This window comes from Meleagris gallopavo, chromosome 28 (assembly GCF_905368555.1).
Source record: "Meleagris gallopavo chromosome 28, MGAL_WU_HG_1.1, whole genome shotgun sequence".
NCBI lineage: Eukaryota > Metazoa > Chordata > Aves > Galliformes > Phasianidae > Meleagris > Meleagris gallopavo.
Genome location: NC_139431.1, coordinates 1,453,377 through 1,471,846, shown reverse-complemented (window position 1 = coordinate 1,471,846; position 18,470 = coordinate 1,453,377). Strand labels below are relative to the sequence as shown.

At 52.0% G+C, this 18,470-nt stretch overlaps 1 protein-coding gene across 4 annotated transcripts; it reads left to right on the top strand.

Moving 5' to 3' along the window:
• The first annotated feature begins 4,785 nt into the window (after positions 1 to 4,785).
• KCNA2 (potassium voltage-gated channel subfamily A member 2) lies at positions 4,786 to 14,480 on the top strand. Of its 4 annotated transcripts, none has more exons than XM_085210401.1 (2): positions 4,786 to 4,931; positions 6,818 to 14,480. In XM_085210401.1, exon 2 carries the CDS (start codon positions 8,039 to 8,041, stop codon positions 9,536 to 9,538), a length of 1,500 nt encoding a protein of 499 aa, XP_085066527.1. In that variant the 5' UTR covers positions 4,786 to 4,931; positions 6,818 to 8,038; the 3' UTR covers positions 9,539 to 14,480. The 4 variants fall into 4 exon arrangements, with proteins under 4 accessions (XP_085066527.1, XP_085066526.1, XP_085066525.1 ...); XM_085210400.1 differs by lacking the exon at positions 4,786 to 4,931 and adding an exon at positions 5,848 to 6,083; XM_085210399.1 differs by lacking the exon at positions 4,786 to 4,931 and adding an exon at positions 6,110 to 6,317.
• The last annotated feature ends 3,990 nt before the right edge of the window (positions 14,481 to 18,470 follow it).

Genomic DNA, 18,470 nt, shown 5'->3' with positions numbered 1-18,470 from the left:
TCTCCAGCCTCCCCATCTGTGACTTCTCCAGGATGCTGCAGCCTTCGTAGGGTATTTCCCCTCTCCCCAAACCACCCCTTCCTAAGGAGACCTCAGATTTAACGCATCAATTCTTATCTTTCAAACAGATGCTGGGAACTGGAAGGATTCTCTTCCAACTGGTGAGATGTGGTTTCCTCCTGCCAGAAGCGCTGCCCATACCCATGGGATTGCTAAGGTTATCATCTGCTAAACACCACCTGGCCCTGTTACTATTCATTATTCGATTGACTCTTGGATTCCTTCTGTTCGTGCTTCAGTTCAGAGCGATGGGGACTGCAGATGTTCCCGGGGTCTTTCTGCAGAACAAAAGCTTTCCCTCTATTTCCTTACACTCCCCAGAGGAATTAAGCACGAATGAAGGGAGGTGCCAGGATTTGGACCACGGTTCTGAACAGCTCCTGCTCCAGCCATGCAGCCCTCATGGGAGCTTGGGGACAGCCTGGGTGGGTGCTGCTCATTCAGGAAAGCTCGTGCTGAGAGCAGAGGGTGGGGAGGGGGAGCAGGGGATGCCAAGGCTAAAAATAGCAGTTTTCTACAGAAGCGGATGAAAACCTCTTTGAAGAAATGAGGGGAGAGGGGGAGGGTTACCATAGAAACAGGGAAGTCTGTCTCGTCCCAAAAGAGGGGGTGGGAGAGGAAGAAATAGTAAATACAGCAACGAGGTGACAGAGAGGATGCTGCAGGGCAGCAGGCAGAGCTCTGCCACCACCCAGTGTGGGCATGGCACCTCGTGTCCTGCCCAGCATCACTGCCTGTCACCTCCCCACGCCTCCAGGACCTGGACCAGGGATGATCTTGCAAGGTCACAGTGATGGAGAGTCTCCCTGGGAAGTGATAACACAATGAATTCCTACCTCATCCCACAGCGTCTTGTAGGAATTTTCCACCCTAGCAAAGCCATCTCCAGGAAGGACCTTGTAGTGATGGAGCAACAGTGGTGGCACTGGCCTGGCTGGAAGATGAAGGAACCAAGGTGGAAGGTGCTTCTCAGCTGAGCAGCCCCAGCCCTCATCTCTCCCTGCAGCATTCATGTGTGGGAGGACAAGAGGATGGAAATGGTCCCTGCAGAGCCCTTTTCCTCCTGCCTTGTTTTTTCCTTCCCATGGAGCATTGTTCGTGGCTGTGCCAGTGGAAAACACCACGACTGGGTTTCCCAGCACCCACTGTACAGCAGGGACAGATAGACAGGGAGGCACAGAGATGTTACACAGCACCTGTGGATGGGATGGGATGAGAAAAGAAGAAGAATGGAATGGAATGGAATGGAATGGAATGGAATGGAATGGAATGTTCCAAGTTAGAAGAGACCACAAGGAACATAGAGTCCAGGAGATGAGATCCTGAGGTTGCCCAAACCCACTGCTCCAAAGCAGAGGCAACCTGTCTGCAGGTTCTTGCTATCTCCACTGCAGGCATCTCCCATCTCCCCTTACTGTTCTCATCCCTAAGCTCAGAAGTTTTCAACATTAGTTCTATGTCCCTGCTGTTTTGGTGAGCATCGCCCTTCATAGAGCTGGAGGAGAAGCGATGCTCCATTGAGCACATGGGAAAGGTCTGGATCAGACCCGAGGAAACCAAATCATTGGAGGAAAATGAGGCACGTGGGAAAGCTCATCACTTCTCTTGCATCTCCCATGGGGTCACACGGGGAGCTCTGATGCTCAGCAAAGCCAGCTTTCCATCACAGAGAAAGCACTTTTGGAGCCCTGCAGCAGCTCAGTCTCTTGTTTGGAAGGACTTAGGGATGCAGGGACGCAGCTGGGTCCCCTCTGCCAGCTCAGGGGGATGCACTGGCTCAGCTGATGCCTTGACAAGGGCCCAGCCCTGAGGAGGGACGTGTGGGGGTTATACACAGACAAGCGTGGGGAGCACAAGGCAGGCTTGGAAGCAGGACAGATTCCTTCCCAGAGCTGAAAGCACTCGCGTCTGGCTCAAAGGAGGCTATTGATTTCCTTTCTGCTCACTAATTTGGCTTGTTCTGTCCTTTTTGTTTGTGCAAGTCAAAGAAAGAGGCTGTGAGAGCCTTTTAGCTGGAGTGGCCGGAGCTGCCGCTCGCCCCGCGCCGCGGCTCCATTAGCAATCCTGCAGCAGCCTGCCATGAAATATTCACAACCTCAACGGGCTCCAAAGACCTCAAGAACTGAAGTTCTACACCGTGTTTCGGTTGGGCAAAATGACTTTTTGTTTTCAATGAACAGCTCTCGGGCAAGGAGATATTTGCTGGTTCCGTTCCGGGCTGAGTGAGCATTTGGGAGGCAGCGATGCTGCGACGCAACAGCCTTCATCAAACAAACATTCAGGGTGGAACCTGGAGTTATTTTCTTTAACTAATCACATATTTTTAATATGGGAAACATCAGAGAGGGAGAATGTGTGTAATTTTATCTTTGCAGGTAGGTAATACTAGCTAAGTTCACTTTGGCCATGCTTTGCCAAGGGCCAATGGATCTTCCCAAGGATCAGGAGCTCTTTGCAGGATCAGGAGACCTTCCCATGGACCCAGCTGCCCCAGGACATGGCCCCATGATCACAAGATCTCCTGCTCCATCTTTCCCATGTGACCATGTCACTGTTGTATTTTGGGATTCACCAGCAGTGCAAACAGTGCAAGAGCAAAGTGTGCTCTCCCCACCTGTGTCACCTTGTTCTCTGGCTGTCTCCATTTTCAGACCCTGTTCCATCACAATGTGGTCACCATCATCTCTCAGTGTGTCCTTTTGCCACTGCGCACCAATGCCCAGCCATGCGGCCATGCTTGCACCCTCTGCTGAGGCATGCAGCAGGCAGGAGGTGGGATGCTTTCTCTGGAGGGTGACTCAGTCTGGGGAGGCCACTTGTCGTTGTCACAGCTCCTAAAATGTCACAGGTTCCTCCCGATGGAGGCTCAGACGGAAGCAGGAGAACAGTTTGCTCAGGATCCTGGGAGCGCAGCAATGCTCATGCATGCATCCAAGCCATGGTCTTGATTCTTCCTCATTGCATGACTGTTGGCATCCCTCAGAGCCCCACTGGCCTTGCAGGAGGTGTCCCCAGGAAGGTCACCATGGAGATATGTCATTGTCACGTTGCAACATGCTGATGGTGTTTCTGGTTTCGGAGGATGGATATTTTATTGTTTTGTATACCATAGCATCATAGAATACCCCAAATTGGGGGGGACAAAGGTCCAACTCCTGCCTCCACACCCAAAATCCAGCCCCTATGTCTGAGAGTGTTGTCTGAATGCAGAGCAGATCTGATTCTGCTGGGAACTGAGCACCAGATCACTGGGCATCCCCACACCCAACACAGGAACAGTTCAGCTCAGAAGAAAGGACGGGGTAAGTTTTCCAATTAAGAAAGGTATCAATTCCATTTGGATAACAGAAAGAATCCAGTGGGAACATATATATATTTTAATGACAATATTAATGCAAAGGTGTCAGCCATTGAAACACATGTAAATCAGACAAGTAGGTGCAGTGTATTGACTTGCTGCGTCCTCCGAAGCGCTGAGTTACATCTCGAGTTGTCAGTGTGGCAGAGGGAGGCGGGTGCAGACGTACACATTATAATAATAGCTCCACAATTAGGGTAGTAAATCAGAGAGCATCACTCAATTCAGAGAGATTTCCTCCGTTTGCTACAGGCAGGATTGGAGCTCTTTGTAAGGAGATGGTTCTGCTGATACGAAAAACCCCACTGGTTGTGCAAAGCCTTGGCAAGGCAGCAGTGGGAAGAGCAGCTTAGAAATTCAGCTGCACTTGAATCGCCCAGCCTCAGTTTCTACACATTGCATAAGTATCAGCCTTGGGCATCTTGTTGTCTGGATTCTGCCCACCCTGCTGTGACAGATCTATCTCAGAAAAGGCTGAAACAACACAGGCAAAAATTAAAACCTTTCTTCCCGTGTAGCCTCACACCCAGAGGAATGCATGCAATAAGGAAGTGTGAGCCCCCCTTTGCCATGGAAATTCACATTCAGCTTTAGGATGCAGCTGAGGCTCAGGGAAATATGGTTTAACCCCTCCATACCCCCACACCTCCCAGGGCATCACCCTCAGCACTGATTTTATTGGGCTTCCAGGGTGAGCCACGCAATCACCTCCAGCAGCAGCAGCACCTCACAGTCAGACTGCTGCATACGGGAGCTGAAATGCTTCCATCACCTCCTCCAGTGTTTGTGCTTGTTGGATGCTGGGTGCCCTGCCGTCCTCATGGCTGCCCCGGTGATGGTGATAGCACTCCTTGGATGGTGATAGCAGAGCAGTCCAAGACTGAGCCAAAGCCTTGTGTGCCAGCTTTGTTGTGTGTCCCCCCTTTGCGATGGCGAGATGCCTCCACGTGCAGGGAAGAGGTCTGCAAATGCAGGCTGATATAAAGTGACTGTTCTAGGCGTGATGGAGAAGAGGGGATGAGTTTTCCTGCTGTGGATGCATTGCTCACCCCACATTGTGTCCAGCTGGGCTGGAGCCTATGGGGCAGCACAGCATCCTCACCCCAACCATTGGCATCGTGGCCCACAGGAGCCTGATCCTGCCCCATTGCTTCCCCCAAAGCCATGCAGAGCTGCTGCAACCCCAGATCTCCCCATGCAGATCCAGGCTCCAACACAAACATGCTACACGCAGAGCCGCCCGCTAAAGCAGCAGCATCGTGCATCCAGGGATATGATTATTTCCCAGTGGTTGAAATCTAGGTCTCTTGCTTAGGAGGAGGAGGGGGGGCTGGGGGGAGAGATGCTCATATTAATCTTATGAATATTCATTGAGAAGCTCTGTTGCCTTCGGAGCTTTGCTCCCAGGAGCCCGGGGCGAGTTTCGGGGCCAGCAGCGCAGGTGAGGGTGCTGCCAGCAGAGCGGAGCGCGGCTGTTTGTGCATTCGCTGCATGCCTGACTGCAGAGCCAATTGTAAGTTGGTGCCTTTTTCTCCCCCCCTTCCCCCTCCCCGCTTCCTCCCCGCTGTCTCTGCTGAAATAGCGGCTTGCCACAAGCTGTGAAATGGAGGCTTGGAGTGGTTTTTATTTTTTTTTTCGGTTGCAAAAGGGAAAGCAAACGCCTCGACCTTGTCCTCGAGGCTCTCTGCTGCCCGAAATCTCAGCGCTCTGACAGACGGCCATGGCTCGTGCCTGCAGCGAGCCTGCCCTGTGCACGCAGCGACAAACCGGGCTCTTGTGGCTGATCTCCTTCGCCTCCTTCCTGCCCCTTCAGCCCCCAGATTTGCATGAACGGAACCCAGAGATGGGGAGGGGGTGGGAGGGGGTCCTCTGAGCAGGACAGCGTGTGGTGGGGAGAAAGTAGCAGAAAACAAGTGCTGGAATCTGTGATGTCAACTCATATGATGCCATAACCGTCTCAAATCAGCACCAGCATCACCGCTCCGGTCTGGGCTCAGAGAGAAGAGCCAAGACTTCATGCTAAATGATAATCAACGTGTTAAATAATGAGCAAATGTCCGCACTGCTGAGCAAACCTGGGGTGTTTGGGGCAGGGAGGAAGGGGAAGAGGGAGTTTAGGGGCAGGAGAAGAAATGCATGTTTAAAAAAATCATCAAGGTTGGTTGATTTAGGGGGAAATGGGGGCTCGCGTTGTGGCTGCAGCAGATAGCTGGTGGTCGTGGTGTTCTGCTGTGATGCTCACAGGAGCCAAAGAAGGTTAAACCCAGCAGAGCTCTGGAGTGGAGCTGCAGGGAGAAAATGCAGGAAAAGGAGAAAAACTGGGACAAATGCGACCTCCTCTCCTCTGGGCCTGGTAGAAAAGGGTTAAGCGAAGCCGTTGGATGCTGCAAGCCTTGTCAGGGTTGTACTATTTTTTCTAGTGCATAAGGAGAAGGGAGAGGAGGGGTGCACGGGAAGGGGAAATTTCCAAGAAAAGAGGGATCTGCAGCAATATCTGCACTCGAGGTGATGAAGAGAGAAACCAACGGGCATATATGGCCTGCAGGAGGCTGAAATCTTTACCGAGGAGGCTCAGACCGCGGGGTTATTTTCCACCTGCCTCCCCTCCCCGGTTCTGTAATCCTGGCTCAAAGTAGACAAGTCGAGTTGCAGCCGAAGAAGGGAGGTTAGAGGAATTATTTTTTTTTTTTTTCCTTCGGGAGGGCAAAAAAAAAAAAAAAAAATACCAAAAAAGAAAGGGGGGGGAAAGGAGAGTTTGGATGGACCGCTCCGGCTCGAGCATCCCGTGGGGCGGTGCGGGGCGATCTGATGGAGCAGCAGAGGCTGATGCAGGGATCCGTGCCCCCCCAGCGTCCTCCTGAGAAGTGCAGCCCCACCAGAGCGGAATTCCCACGGGGGGGTGGGTCGGCTGGGGGTTGGCTTTGGGGAGGATGGGGAGGGTGGGTGCGGGTCGCGCGGGTCTCACGGCCGGGGATGCTCAGGGGGGAGCACGGAGGAGGGGACGCCGATCAGAGCTTCGTCTCACCGATGAAAACGGAGCCCCCCGAGCCATCCGCGGAGGCAGCGCGGTGCCGTAGGGACCGCCGTCCCCGGGGCGTTCGGCGCGGCGCCGCAGAGCATCGCTGTACCGGGGGTTGCGGCGCTCCCCCTCCGCCCGCCGCCTCCTCCCCTCGCTGCCATCGGGCTGCCCGGCCCCACCGCCCGGAGCGGAGAGGAGCGGAGAGGGACACGGTTCTGTTTTTTTCCGCTCTCCCTTCGGCTCGTGTTGCAGTGCAGGTTAGCGAAGCGTCGGGATAACAGCCGGCGGGGAGGAAGCGGAGCTGCCCGGAGGAAGCGGGGCTTTGCGGACGCTGCCTCCAAACCCCCGGCGGCTTTCTACCTTCTCGCTGTTTTTTCCAGGCGATGCCACACCTCCCGAGGACACCGGGGACATCGGGTTTTGCTGAGCTTAGCATCTTCCCCCCGCCGTACCGGAGACATCAGACAGACGCTGCTCTGCCCTGAAGTGCGGACCTGCAACAGCTCCGGGAGGACTTCTGTCCCTCTGTCTCTTTCTCTCTCTCTTTCTCTCCAGTCCAAACCATTCCAAGACCCGACTTCCACCATCTGGAAATCTCACCCCTTTTATGTCCCTTCTCCTTTTCTACGATGACTCACCATTATTTTTAACTTTGAAGAGAGAGGAAATTATGGGGATCTTGGAAGCCTGTATTCCTCTCTAGGATTTCCCCAGGGTCAGATAATCGGTCTTACTAAGAGACACTAAGATTTGGCTTCTCCAGGTAATGTGATTTGTTTTCTGTGTGCCATGGCGCTTTGCAGAGAATGAGAGCAGCCGGGACACCAGCGGTCGAGGAGGGGGACTGCAGTGGTCCGCGGGCAGCTTGCACCCAAATTCAGGCAGCAGAGCCCAGCTCGGGGCGGGCAGAGCAGCACCCGCAGCCCTATGGCAGGGGCAGGAGGATGGGGACGGTGCCGAAGTTAAAGCGGAGCCTTTAGGGTTACCTGGAGGGTCGTGCCGGATTGCCTGCTGTAGAACCGTAGAATAATCTATGCACGGTTGAATGTTAACCCTTAAATGCATGCCTGGAAATGAGCCGAGCCCGCGCTGCCCCGCGGGTCCCCTCCCCGCTGTAGGGCTGGATGGGTTTTTGCTTCCATTCTCTTCCCTTCCCCCTCCTGGTTTTTTCTCCCCTCTTTCGAATTTTTCTTTTTAGCCGTAAAACCCAAAATGTTCTGTTTGGCCAATGGCGGTTCTGCCGTGCCGGTTGTGAATAGATGAGGGTTCCTCAGGTGTTTTCTCCCTTCTGCCCTATGGGTTTAGATGGGAGTTCTGAACTCTGATTAACTCAGATTAACCCCCCGAGGACGGCGGTAGGCAATGGTAGCGCAGGGAGCCGCTCTCCTCCCCCCAACTTTACTTCATCTCTCTCTTTCTCAGCAGGGGCAATTTTCTTTCCTTTTTTGTTTTCTCCTATTTTATCATCCCTTCGCCTTTTCATGAGACACTTCCACACCTACGTACCTGTCCTTCTGCAGGATAGTAGCCTTGCCCTGAGTCCGATCCCATCACCGGGCACTCGGAAGAGTTTAGCATAAGGATTTCCTTTCAACCCCAATATGACAGTTGCTACCGGAGATCCTGCAGACGAAGCTGCAGCTCTTCCAGGTCACCCACAGGACACGTACAACCCCGAGACCGACCATGAATGCTGCGAGAGGGTGGTCATCAACATCTCGGGGCTGCGCTTTGAGACTCAGCTCAAGACGTTAGCTCAATTTCCGGAGACTTTGCTAGGAGATCCTAAAAAGAGAATGAGATATTTCGACCCTCTCCGGAATGAGTATTTCTTTGACCGGAACAGACCCAGCTTCGATGCGATTTTGTACTATTACCAATCTGGAGGGAGGTTGCGGAGGCCCGTTAATGTGCCCTTGGACATCTTCTCAGAGGAGATCCGTTTCTATGAACTGGGGGAAGAAGCCATGGAGATGTTTCGGGAGGACGAAGGCTACATCAAAGAAGAAGAGAGACCGCTGCCGGAGAATGAGTTTCAGAGACAGGTCTGGTTGCTCTTCGAGTACCCCGAGAGCTCGGGCCCTGCCAGGATTATAGCTATTGTCTCTGTCATGGTGATTTTGATCTCCATCGTGAGCTTTTGCCTGGAAACGTTGCCCATTTTTCGGGATGAGAATGAAGACATGCACGGCAGCGGGCTGAGCCACCCTCCCTACTCCAACAGCAGCATGGGGTACCAGCAGTCCACCTCTTTCACAGATCCCTTCTTCATCGTGGAGACGCTTTGCATCATCTGGTTCTCCTTCGAGTTCTTGGTGAGGTTTTTCGCCTGTCCCAGCAAGGCTGGATTTTTTACCAACATCATGAACATTATAGACATTGTAGCCATCATCCCCTACTTCATCACCTTAGGGACAGAGCTGGCCGAGAAGCCGGAGGACGGCCAGCAAGGCCAGCAAGCCATGTCCTTGGCCATCCTCCGAGTCATCCGCTTGGTGCGGGTCTTCCGGATCTTCAAGCTGTCCCGGCACTCCAAGGGGCTGCAGATCCTGGGGCAGACCCTCAAGGCCAGCATGCGGGAGCTGGGCTTGCTCATCTTCTTCCTCTTCATCGGCGTCATCCTCTTCTCCAGCGCCGTCTACTTCGCCGAGGCCGACGAGAGCGAGTCCCAATTCCCGAGCATCCCCGACGCCTTCTGGTGGGCCGTGGTTTCCATGACGACTGTTGGCTATGGAGACATGGTCCCCACCACCATCGGGGGGAAAATCGTGGGGTCTCTGTGTGCCATCGCTGGCGTATTAACCATTGCCTTACCCGTGCCCGTCATAGTGTCTAACTTCAACTACTTCTACCACCGGGAGACGGAGGGAGAGGAGCAGGCTCAATATTTGCAAGTAACCAGCTGCCCAAAGATCCCCTCTTCCCCTGACCTAAAGAAAAGCAGAAGTGCCTCTACCATTAGTAAGTCTGATTATATGGAGATTCAGGAAGGTGTAAACAATAGCAATGAGGATTTTAGGGAGGAGAACTTGAAGACAGCCAATTGCACCCTAGCTAACACAAACTATGTGAATATCACCAAAATGCTAACCGATGTCTAGTCGCTAAAACCTAGTACCGTATTTAAAGCTGAAGTGGAACAATTGCAGATATTGAGTGCTGCTCTGCATTGTAGTTAACACAGTATTTTCTACGGTGTATATTTGGTTCTGCATGGGAAGCAATAGCTGTGTAAGTGACTTTTAACCTTTGATTTCCACACTGAATAACGTGCAAGCAAACAAAACCGAACCATTTTGTTTCCCTTCTGCCATCCCAGGCTCGCTGGTTCCCAAAGGTGCAGAGCGGTCCGAGCACCGTGCCACAGCAGGGATGCAGGGATGCTCACTGGCACGGCCCCGTCCCCAGAGCCGGGCCACCAGCTTGGGGCTGGGGAAGGTCAGGCAGGGCTGGTTGCCTTGTTGGAGGGCTCAGGTTTCCAGCTCGGCAGTGCCAAGCTGAACGCATCGCCCCGGCTCGCGTTTCATAACGGAAAATGCTGCATGCTGCAATAGTTTGAGCCACTGCAGTATGCCAGTGAGAGGCCCAGGGGAGGGATAATTAGTCTGGCGGCACATTATTTATTAAGTCTTAAGTTTTCTATGCTAGGCACCGGGAGGGACGAGTAAACAAATCAAACGCTTGGATTTTATTGATTTATTCAGATGATACTTCCATCCACCACTATTTCCAGGATCACCAAAGACACCTCCACTGACACACTGAAAATGAGTTGGGAAAAAAGCATCTTTTTTTTTTAATATATATATCTATATATAAAACTGGAGCAACTATGCTGTGGCCTACAATATATTTATACTGCAGTGAAATTTAACCAGTAATACAGTACAGCTGCATGGGTATCTGTTGCATGAATCTGAATATTTAATACACACACAAATATATATTTTCTTAGTAGACTATACAGTATTTATGTTTATAGTGTTTATAGATTCTCCAGTGGCTCGGAGGAGATTTGTGGGGGCTAAAATATCTCTAATGTGTTTAGAAATGGGATGGGGATGGCATGTGCTGACAACAGCTTGATAGATAACAAGGCAAAGCCTGAGTGCCCCAGCACCCAGCCCCAGGAGCTGGCTCCGTGGAAGGTGAGCTGAAAGTTAAACACCTGCGCTCATTATGGGGCGAGTAATTAGTCATTAATCTCGGTGTCAGGAGCAGAAAGCGCAGCTGATCGGGCAGGGCTGGAGGAGCAGGTGGAATGGCAGGTATGGGCTCTCTGGACTTGTTTGGTCAGCAGTTTTCAGCCATTTCCCGTACAATTATTGTGTGTGTGTATAGATATTTAGAGAACGACTATAGGGCCGAATTCTCAGCTAATGTGAGCTCTTGGAGCCTCGGGGCTTCCTGGTTCAGGGGCCACAGACATGAGCTGTCCTGGGGTGTGTTTTGGGCTGGAAAATCCTGATTTCAGTCATGTCGAGCCCTAGGGCTGTTGGTTTTTCCTATATGGTGGACTGGATCCAAGCTTGTGCTTCCAAGCCGTTGCTTTTGCTTTGCCTTCTCCCAGGGTCTATTTGAGGGCTGTGTCGGGATGCAGACACCTCAGGATCATCCCCATTTCTTCTCCATTTCTGGTGTAACCTGGGGAGAGTTGGAGCTGGAGTCTGTTTTGGGGTTTCATCTGCTTTGCCCATCCCACTTGGATTTCCTTGTCTTTCCCCCATTGCTATCAAAGCCCAAGGGATGGGCCGGGCCAGGGGACCCCCGTGAGGTCATGGTCGAGCAAAGCCCCCAGTTGAAGGCATTTAGCAGCTCCTCCAGCTGGGGTGAACTGGGGCTGAATTTGGGCTCGATCAGCGCTTTGCTGCCGCCGAGTGCAGGTGTGGGAGGGAAGCCCGTGGCAGATTGTGGGAGTGAGGTCAGCTGGACATTCCTGGCCTCCCATGGGAAAACAATATTCACAACAATACAACAAACGGTGCTAGCGTATTCTACAGCAATGGTTCAAAATGCTGCTCGGGGCTGGATCCGTCCCTCGTGTTGACCCCACTCAGCCAGGTGGGATCTCTCATCTTTAATAAGTGATTGATTCAGGCCTAGCTCTGATCACCCAGGGTGCTGAGCACCACGCAGGGTTGGGTGCCTGCCCGAAATCACATCTTGTTGCATTGGGAACCCTCTCCTCCTCTTTGCTGCTACAGCTCTGCAATGGGCATCTCTGAAGCTCACCAACACCTGCAACACACACAACGAGAATCAACGCAACTGAAAGCAATAAATCTCTTTCTGAAGCTTGAATGGGATGGCAGAGGTATGATTCCCAGGTGGCTGCTGCTCAGCCTCCATTGATCCAGCTTGCTGCGTGTCTATGGGGATGCGACTGCCCAGCCATGGGTGCCTGAGCACTGGGATGATCCCAACTTTGCTGTGCAGGAAAGCACCAGTGCTCAGGGTGGGCTGCTATGGGCGATTTGGGAGGATGCTGACTTTGCAAAGTGCCTGGTTGCTCATATCCTGCTAGCTTCAGGCCATTCACCTCCTGGCATCTCTGGCCATAGGTGGATCCTGCACTTTGTGCGCTCACTCAGGCAGATTCTAATGGGGAAAACCAGTTCGGGGAGGAGGGCATCTCTATGGTGGCCCTTGCAGCTTGTTTGCAGAGCGGAAAGGACCCAGATGTGTGCTCAGATGGGTTTTTCAGGGCAGGAAAGGTCTGTGGGGGTCAGAAGCCACCCACCAAGCTGCATGAAGCAGAAGTCTGGATTTCTCCCGCACACAGAGAAATGGTTTCCCTATAGCTTTTAATGGGATTTGTGCCTGCAGGTCGGAGCTCTAGTGCTATTTTGAGCTTTGCTTCTGACTCACTGATGTGATCTTGAACCAGTTTTCAGGAGGAGACTGTGATTTTTTTTCTTTCTTTCTTTTTTTTTTCTTGAGGAATTTGGTTTGAGAGCCTCCAGGCCCCCGGGGAGATGCTGAGCATCCCAAGCTCAGATTCAGTGGGTACAAAATTGGGATGTGAAGTGGCTCAGATGGAGGATGCCATAACGCAGTGGTTGGGTCTCCCTTCCCTCCTCTCATGGAGCCATTGGCCATGGGTGGGATGGAGAACCAACGCTATCCACTCTGTGTCTGCTCCTATGGTGGTACCCAGAGGAGGCAGGACCTGTATTCTAAGTTTTGCCCTTTGTGCCATGATTTTGGAGATGGGAAGTGGTGATTTCTAACAGCCAGTGCACGTTTAACTCTGTGAGCATCCAATCAGCCCTTCAACGTCCTCTGCAATATCTGCTAAGGGCAGTGAGGGGAGGCTCTTGTCTTGGCTGAGTGCTTTAGGAATGATGGGAGAAAATTAGCAATATGGACTGATGAGTTTTTGTCAGGAAAAATCTCTGCATCTTCGTGTTGTGTCGAAGTCCTATAAATCTGGATACTGAGCTATACCAAGAAAAGGATCTCTAGATTGGTGTTATGTGACTGTAGCATGTGGGTGTATAAATACGGGCATATTTGTGCATAAATACACAGAAGGAGAGAAAAAGACAGAGGAGGAGGAGGTATTTCAAGAATGGCCTTGCTTTGTTATCACATAACTCCCGGGTCAGTGTTGAAATTGCAGCCAAAAGCCTGTGGACTTTCTGGGTTCACAGTATCCCTAAGGAGGGGCCCAAGGGAAGGAGATCTGGATTCATCCTCAGAGGTGGCATCAGCTCTGAGCATCCCTGCACGCATCCCAGCAGCTTTTCAGTATCTCTTCTCTGGAACCCAAATCCTCACCATGGGTCCTTTGCTGGTATGTTTGTGGTGGTGCAGGCAAAGACAGCCAGAAGTCAAAGGGGTTTGCTGGGCTGTGCAGGGTGACTTTGCTGGGTTTGTCAGTAATGGTTGGGTTTTGGTTCCTTTGAACCATGCTGGGATTTTAGTCCCAGGGCTGAGGTGTGTTTCCCTTGGGTTTTGTGTTCGTGGGGGATCTCAGTGGTTTACGTGGATCAGCAATCAGCGTTTTCTTTGGCCAGCATGCTGCAGGGCTGGGGGGTGAAGAGAGGAGGATCCAGCTCCAAATCACTTGGGTTTGCAACCAAAAAAAGTCTACAGCTCCCTCTTCGTGCCCATGGCAGCACCCAGCACATCGCCTTGTCCCTGCCATCAGGGTCTGGCAATGAGGGTCCTTGTAGCCATCCCTACCCCCATGACCTTGATTTCTCCATGAAATGATGGATCTGGCTGCCCTTAGTCCACACCATGCATGGAGGGAGGAAAACCCCTCACCCTCATTCCTTGTTGGTGGGATGGTTGGCTTGGGGGAGCTGCTGGACATCAGTTGAGCACAGCCCTGTCTCAGGGGCCATGCGTGTGTCAGACACCCTGCCTGGTTGCTCTGGGCACGGGTTGGTTGTTTTTTGGTTTTATTTGATCATCCTTCTGTCGTGTATAAGACTGTAATTATCCGTTTGCACTTGCTCCCTCGTTGCTTGAGACTGCACTCTTGTCCTCCAATGTCACCCACTAATCGTTGCTGGAAGAGCAAGGGAAAAACAGGCATTGGATCAAAGCTGTGCGTGGTGCCTCATTCGAGTGAATCGATAGGAAGAGGAAATCCAAGAAGGACTCATCCTACCGATGCTGGAGCCGAACCTTGTGTTGCCGTGGTTACGGGAGAAATGGGACCAGGAATGGAGAGAGGCCTATAAACTGGTAGAGGAGGACTCGTGGGAATTTCAAGTCATTTAACCATGCGTTTGCTAGACAAAAACGTAGACACCAGCTGTATCTGAATTGCACAGTGTGTATAGACGTTCCTGCTCTCATTGACGGCACAGGGGTGTCCCTGGGGTCGGGCACATCCATGGGGTGGGACACCCACGTCAATAGGGCCGACCATTGTATATAGGTATACAGATCTGTGTACATACATATTCCAAATGAGCATTTGCTGTCTGGTTTATCATGAGTGTATATAATTTATTCTTCACAGAGTATCACAGATTTTGTAAATATCGACACTAATTAAGAGGAAATAAATATGTATATTATTGAGGAGCTATTTTGGTATCCGTTCTGTGGAGGGTGGGGGGGGAAAGGGGGAAGACAAGCAAATGTATTTCTGGTAGGCTGGGTTATTGTGTGGATCTAAACCTTGAGAGATGAAGAGAATTCCCTTCTGTGTGGAGCCAGGAGTTGGGCAGGATGGTCCTTATGGGTCCCTTCCAACTCGGGATGTTCTGTGATGGAAAAATCACTATGGGGTAAAGACCCATGGAAGGGGCTGAGCTGTGGGTTGGTGCTGTGCTTTGGGCTTTTAGCAAACCTCCAGCAATGGGAGACTGCAGTGGGGACTGAAATGCAAATATTTCATCCCAAACCTGCAGGTTCTTTCCCTGAAGGGTTTGGGATCAGTTCTCATAGGCAGGTCCCCAGGCTGGGCTCAGACATTCCTATGCAGCCCAAACCAGCCTACTTCCAGGTCCTCTCACATCTCACTGGGACTCTCTGAGCTCCACTGCTGACACTGTGGGATCTGCAAGCAGAGATTTGCTGTTTTTCACTTCTTCGTATTGGGGAAACATACTTTTTTCTTGCCATGGTGACAACCCAGTCTCTAAAATGCATCCTACCCACGGCATGACTTGTTTTTTAGCTAGAAAATCCAATTTCTTCTCCACGGAGATGTGACTCAGGTCAGTGACATGGCTGGAGCCCCTGCCACGGATCAGCACTGCTCGTGGCATCGCTCGCCAGAGAGCTGAGAAGGATTTGGCAGCAAACCCAGCAGAGCCAGCAACAAGTTGGAGCTCAGGACTTTGGCTTTCCCACGCTGCTTCCCACCTCAAGCAGCCTCCGTGGTCTTGGATGTACCCAGAGAGGAGCAATAACCCAAGGGCAACCTCAGGTGCAGTGCTTACATTTATCCATGCTGGCCAGACACACGTACCAGTGGCACTGGAGCTGTTTTTAACTCTTGCAGCTTTCCTAAGGCAGCTCCCTGCAGGCTCCGAGAGCCTCAGGTGCCCATTCTGGTGGTACAGAGCTGGGCTACAGCTGGAATCCTTTCTGCCACACAGGGGACACCCTGTCCTGCTCTGTGCCTCAGTTTCCCCACGTATAACAAAGCTCAGGACCTGCAAATTACAAAGCTCGGCTCAGTGCTGGGGCAGAGCGAATGCATCACTGGATGGAGGGAACCCATGGTTAGATCATTTAAGTAGGAAAGGAGGGCATTTAAATACAGGGGGGAAAAAATGGAACGTGAAAAGGTGAGACAACAATTTACAAGCGAAATTGGCAGCATCCTCATTGCAGTGCTCACTGTCGTGTTGGTAGCTGCCCCATTTGGGCCACTCCATGCTCCTCAACCCCATTTCTGAGCCCAACAAACCCCAGCCCCTCCACTCCTATCTCAGTCTGGCTGATTCTGGGCTCATAAATATCCAAACAGCTCTTGGTGTGAGGGGGTTGCAGCAGAGTCTGCTCTGCACAGCACTCCGCAGGGATGGCAGGAGGAGGCGGTGAGGCGGATGCAGCAATTATTTTAAACTGCTGCTCTGCCAGCAATGCTGCAGCACCGTGCCCATGCACGGAGGATGCTGATGATGTCAGGGCATGAATTGTCATGCTTGGGCTTTTACGGCCTTCCAAAGAGCAAAGGGTGGGGTGGAAGACCCACACGTCCGATGGAACCGATCCCCCTGGTACCACCCGACCTACATTCTTGCTCTCCTTTTACTGAGCATTGCTTCTCCACCTCATGGATCTGCTCTGAATTAAAGAGGTCTTTGAGGCAGCAGCATGGCATTATTCTTCATCCTGGGGAGGACACACCATGTGTGTTTACTTTCTCCTCTTTGGAGTCTCAAGCCCTTGAAATCCTGCTTAGTGACATCAAGGAAGGAGGTGACCCAGGTGCCAAGAAAGCTCTTCCACTGCTGCTTGCCCTGGGAAGCTCAGGTTGCTAAACCCCATTAAAGCCCATTGCACGCACCCCAGGGACGAGCAGGGATTTTTAGCTGCCCTATTACCAAACCTACCTCCATTTGGCCAAGCAGGCGCTGGGATCCTGAGAGCAGCTCCTGGAGTGGGGCTGCAGAAACCCATCAATAAAACGCTGACAGATGGGGAGAGGTTGGAAAGAGGGGAAGGGAACACAGAACTCTGCCACCCTGCTGGCAATGCCCACTAGGAATTGCTGGGTGTGCACTGAGTTGGTGCAGGATGACACCATCACTGCTGCAGTGCCTCGGGTTCTGGATGACCTTTGCTGAGCTGCTGGGTGCAAAATCTGCAAGTGTGGGTGTGCGAAGAGGAGCCCCCGCAGCCTATCTTTAGTTAACCTCCAGGCAAAGGTTTGGAGCTTGAGATGCACATTTATCCTGCAGCTCTGGAAATCAGGCCAGGTCCCTCTTTCTCTTCCCACTTTCTTTTGCTCCTTCGTCTCCCTCCTTTGCATTTGTGCTGGGTGTTGAAAAGCCTATTCCTGGGAGCACTGCTCATCCACACCCCAGCACGAGGTACAGGGCAGGAGAAGGGGAGCTGCAGGCAGTGCCTGCAGGGCTGCTGTCTCCATGAGAGCAGTACCAGGGTGTGCTGAAGAACCACAAATCTCCCCTTCTACACAATCACAGCTGAGACTGGTGGGGCCCTGGGTCTACAGTGCATGAGGGCAGACAAGATAATGAGGAGTGATGCAAGAAACAACAGACCTGAAACCAGAGCTGCCCAAATATTAGCCCCTTGCTCCTAGGATGCCTTGGTTTCATGGGGAAGGCAGCACCCAGCTGCAGTTCTCAGCCCAAGGTGCTGAGGATGTCACATTTCCATGGACCCCTTTGAGCTGGGGAGGTGAAAAAAGAAGAGCCATAGGGAAAGTGGCTGTGCTTTTAATCCTAAAGTGTAAGGGTGGGAGAAGGTGGGTCTGCGGTTCATGGGAGATGGACTAAAGGCTCAGCAGCAGGTTTGTGCATTGCTGCCATTGGGGCAAAGCAGAATGAGAGCTCTCCCCAGCCCCAAGGTGCATGAGAGATGGGATTGACCCACGTCCCAGTCGCACGATGCTGTGCTGTGAGTCTTTGGGCAGTTGTTGGTTTGTGACTCACCGAGCTCTGTGACCCCAGGCACAGCTGCAGGGTTTGCAGTGAGACCCCAGGGCTGGCAGCAGCTTGGCGTGTTTGTTTTGCTGCTGCTTTAACACAGCTCTTGGATAGAACAGAACTGGTTGGAGGAGCTGGAGAGCCAAGGTCAGCCAGCGCCCTGCAGCCCCCACATCTGCTGCCATCACACTCTGTGATGCCATGATCCTCTGTGGGCAGGATCAGACCCAAGGACACGTTTTATCCAGTGAGAGATGGAGGTGGGGTCAGGCAAAGGAAACAGCACAAACATCTTCTGCCAGGCATCTGCTCCCCGCCTGGCAAAAACTGCCAACCGAGCACTGTTTGAAAGCGTTGCCTTTCCTGACCTGGCGCTGGGTTATCTTCCACTGTCCTTTTATCCTTGGCTAATTAAAGGCAAATCTCTGCAGAAGGAACACACTTCTTCACATGTGAGCATTAATAACTAGAAAGTGGCTGTGAATGCTCTGAGGCTGCTGCGGAAATCCTGGGCAGAAATAGCATTTTTATCTCACAGCTTTGGCTCCGGGGATAATAAACTTCTGAGGTTTAGAAGGAGGCAACAGCAGATCCAGTCCCATATGGCTTGAGTTTACAAAAGGATCAGCCAAATGGACAGACTTAATTCCTAAGTCATCCCTGAGCAGGACCTTGGGGTGATGCTGAGGTCCCCAAAGTCTCCTTATCCCGCATGGATGCTGCAGGGAATGGCTGCTCACCCCCAGGCAGCCCAAAGAACTTTATTCACAAATGTTTTTGTGTGTTTTCAGTTACTGAAATACCCTGACAAGCTCAGAGATGAAATGAAGTATCGAGTGTTTGGTATAGCAGAGCATCATTTCGTGGCATCCAGTAAGGCTGGCAAGAGGCAGGCATTGATAGCAACTATTCTTATTCTGATGATGACATTATGTGGCTCTTACAG

Coding starts and splice junctions, on each gene's coding strand:
- KCNA2 (XM_085210401.1), top strand. CDS start 8,039: ATGACAGTTGCTACCGGAGATCCTGCAGACGAAGCTGCAGCTCTTCCA.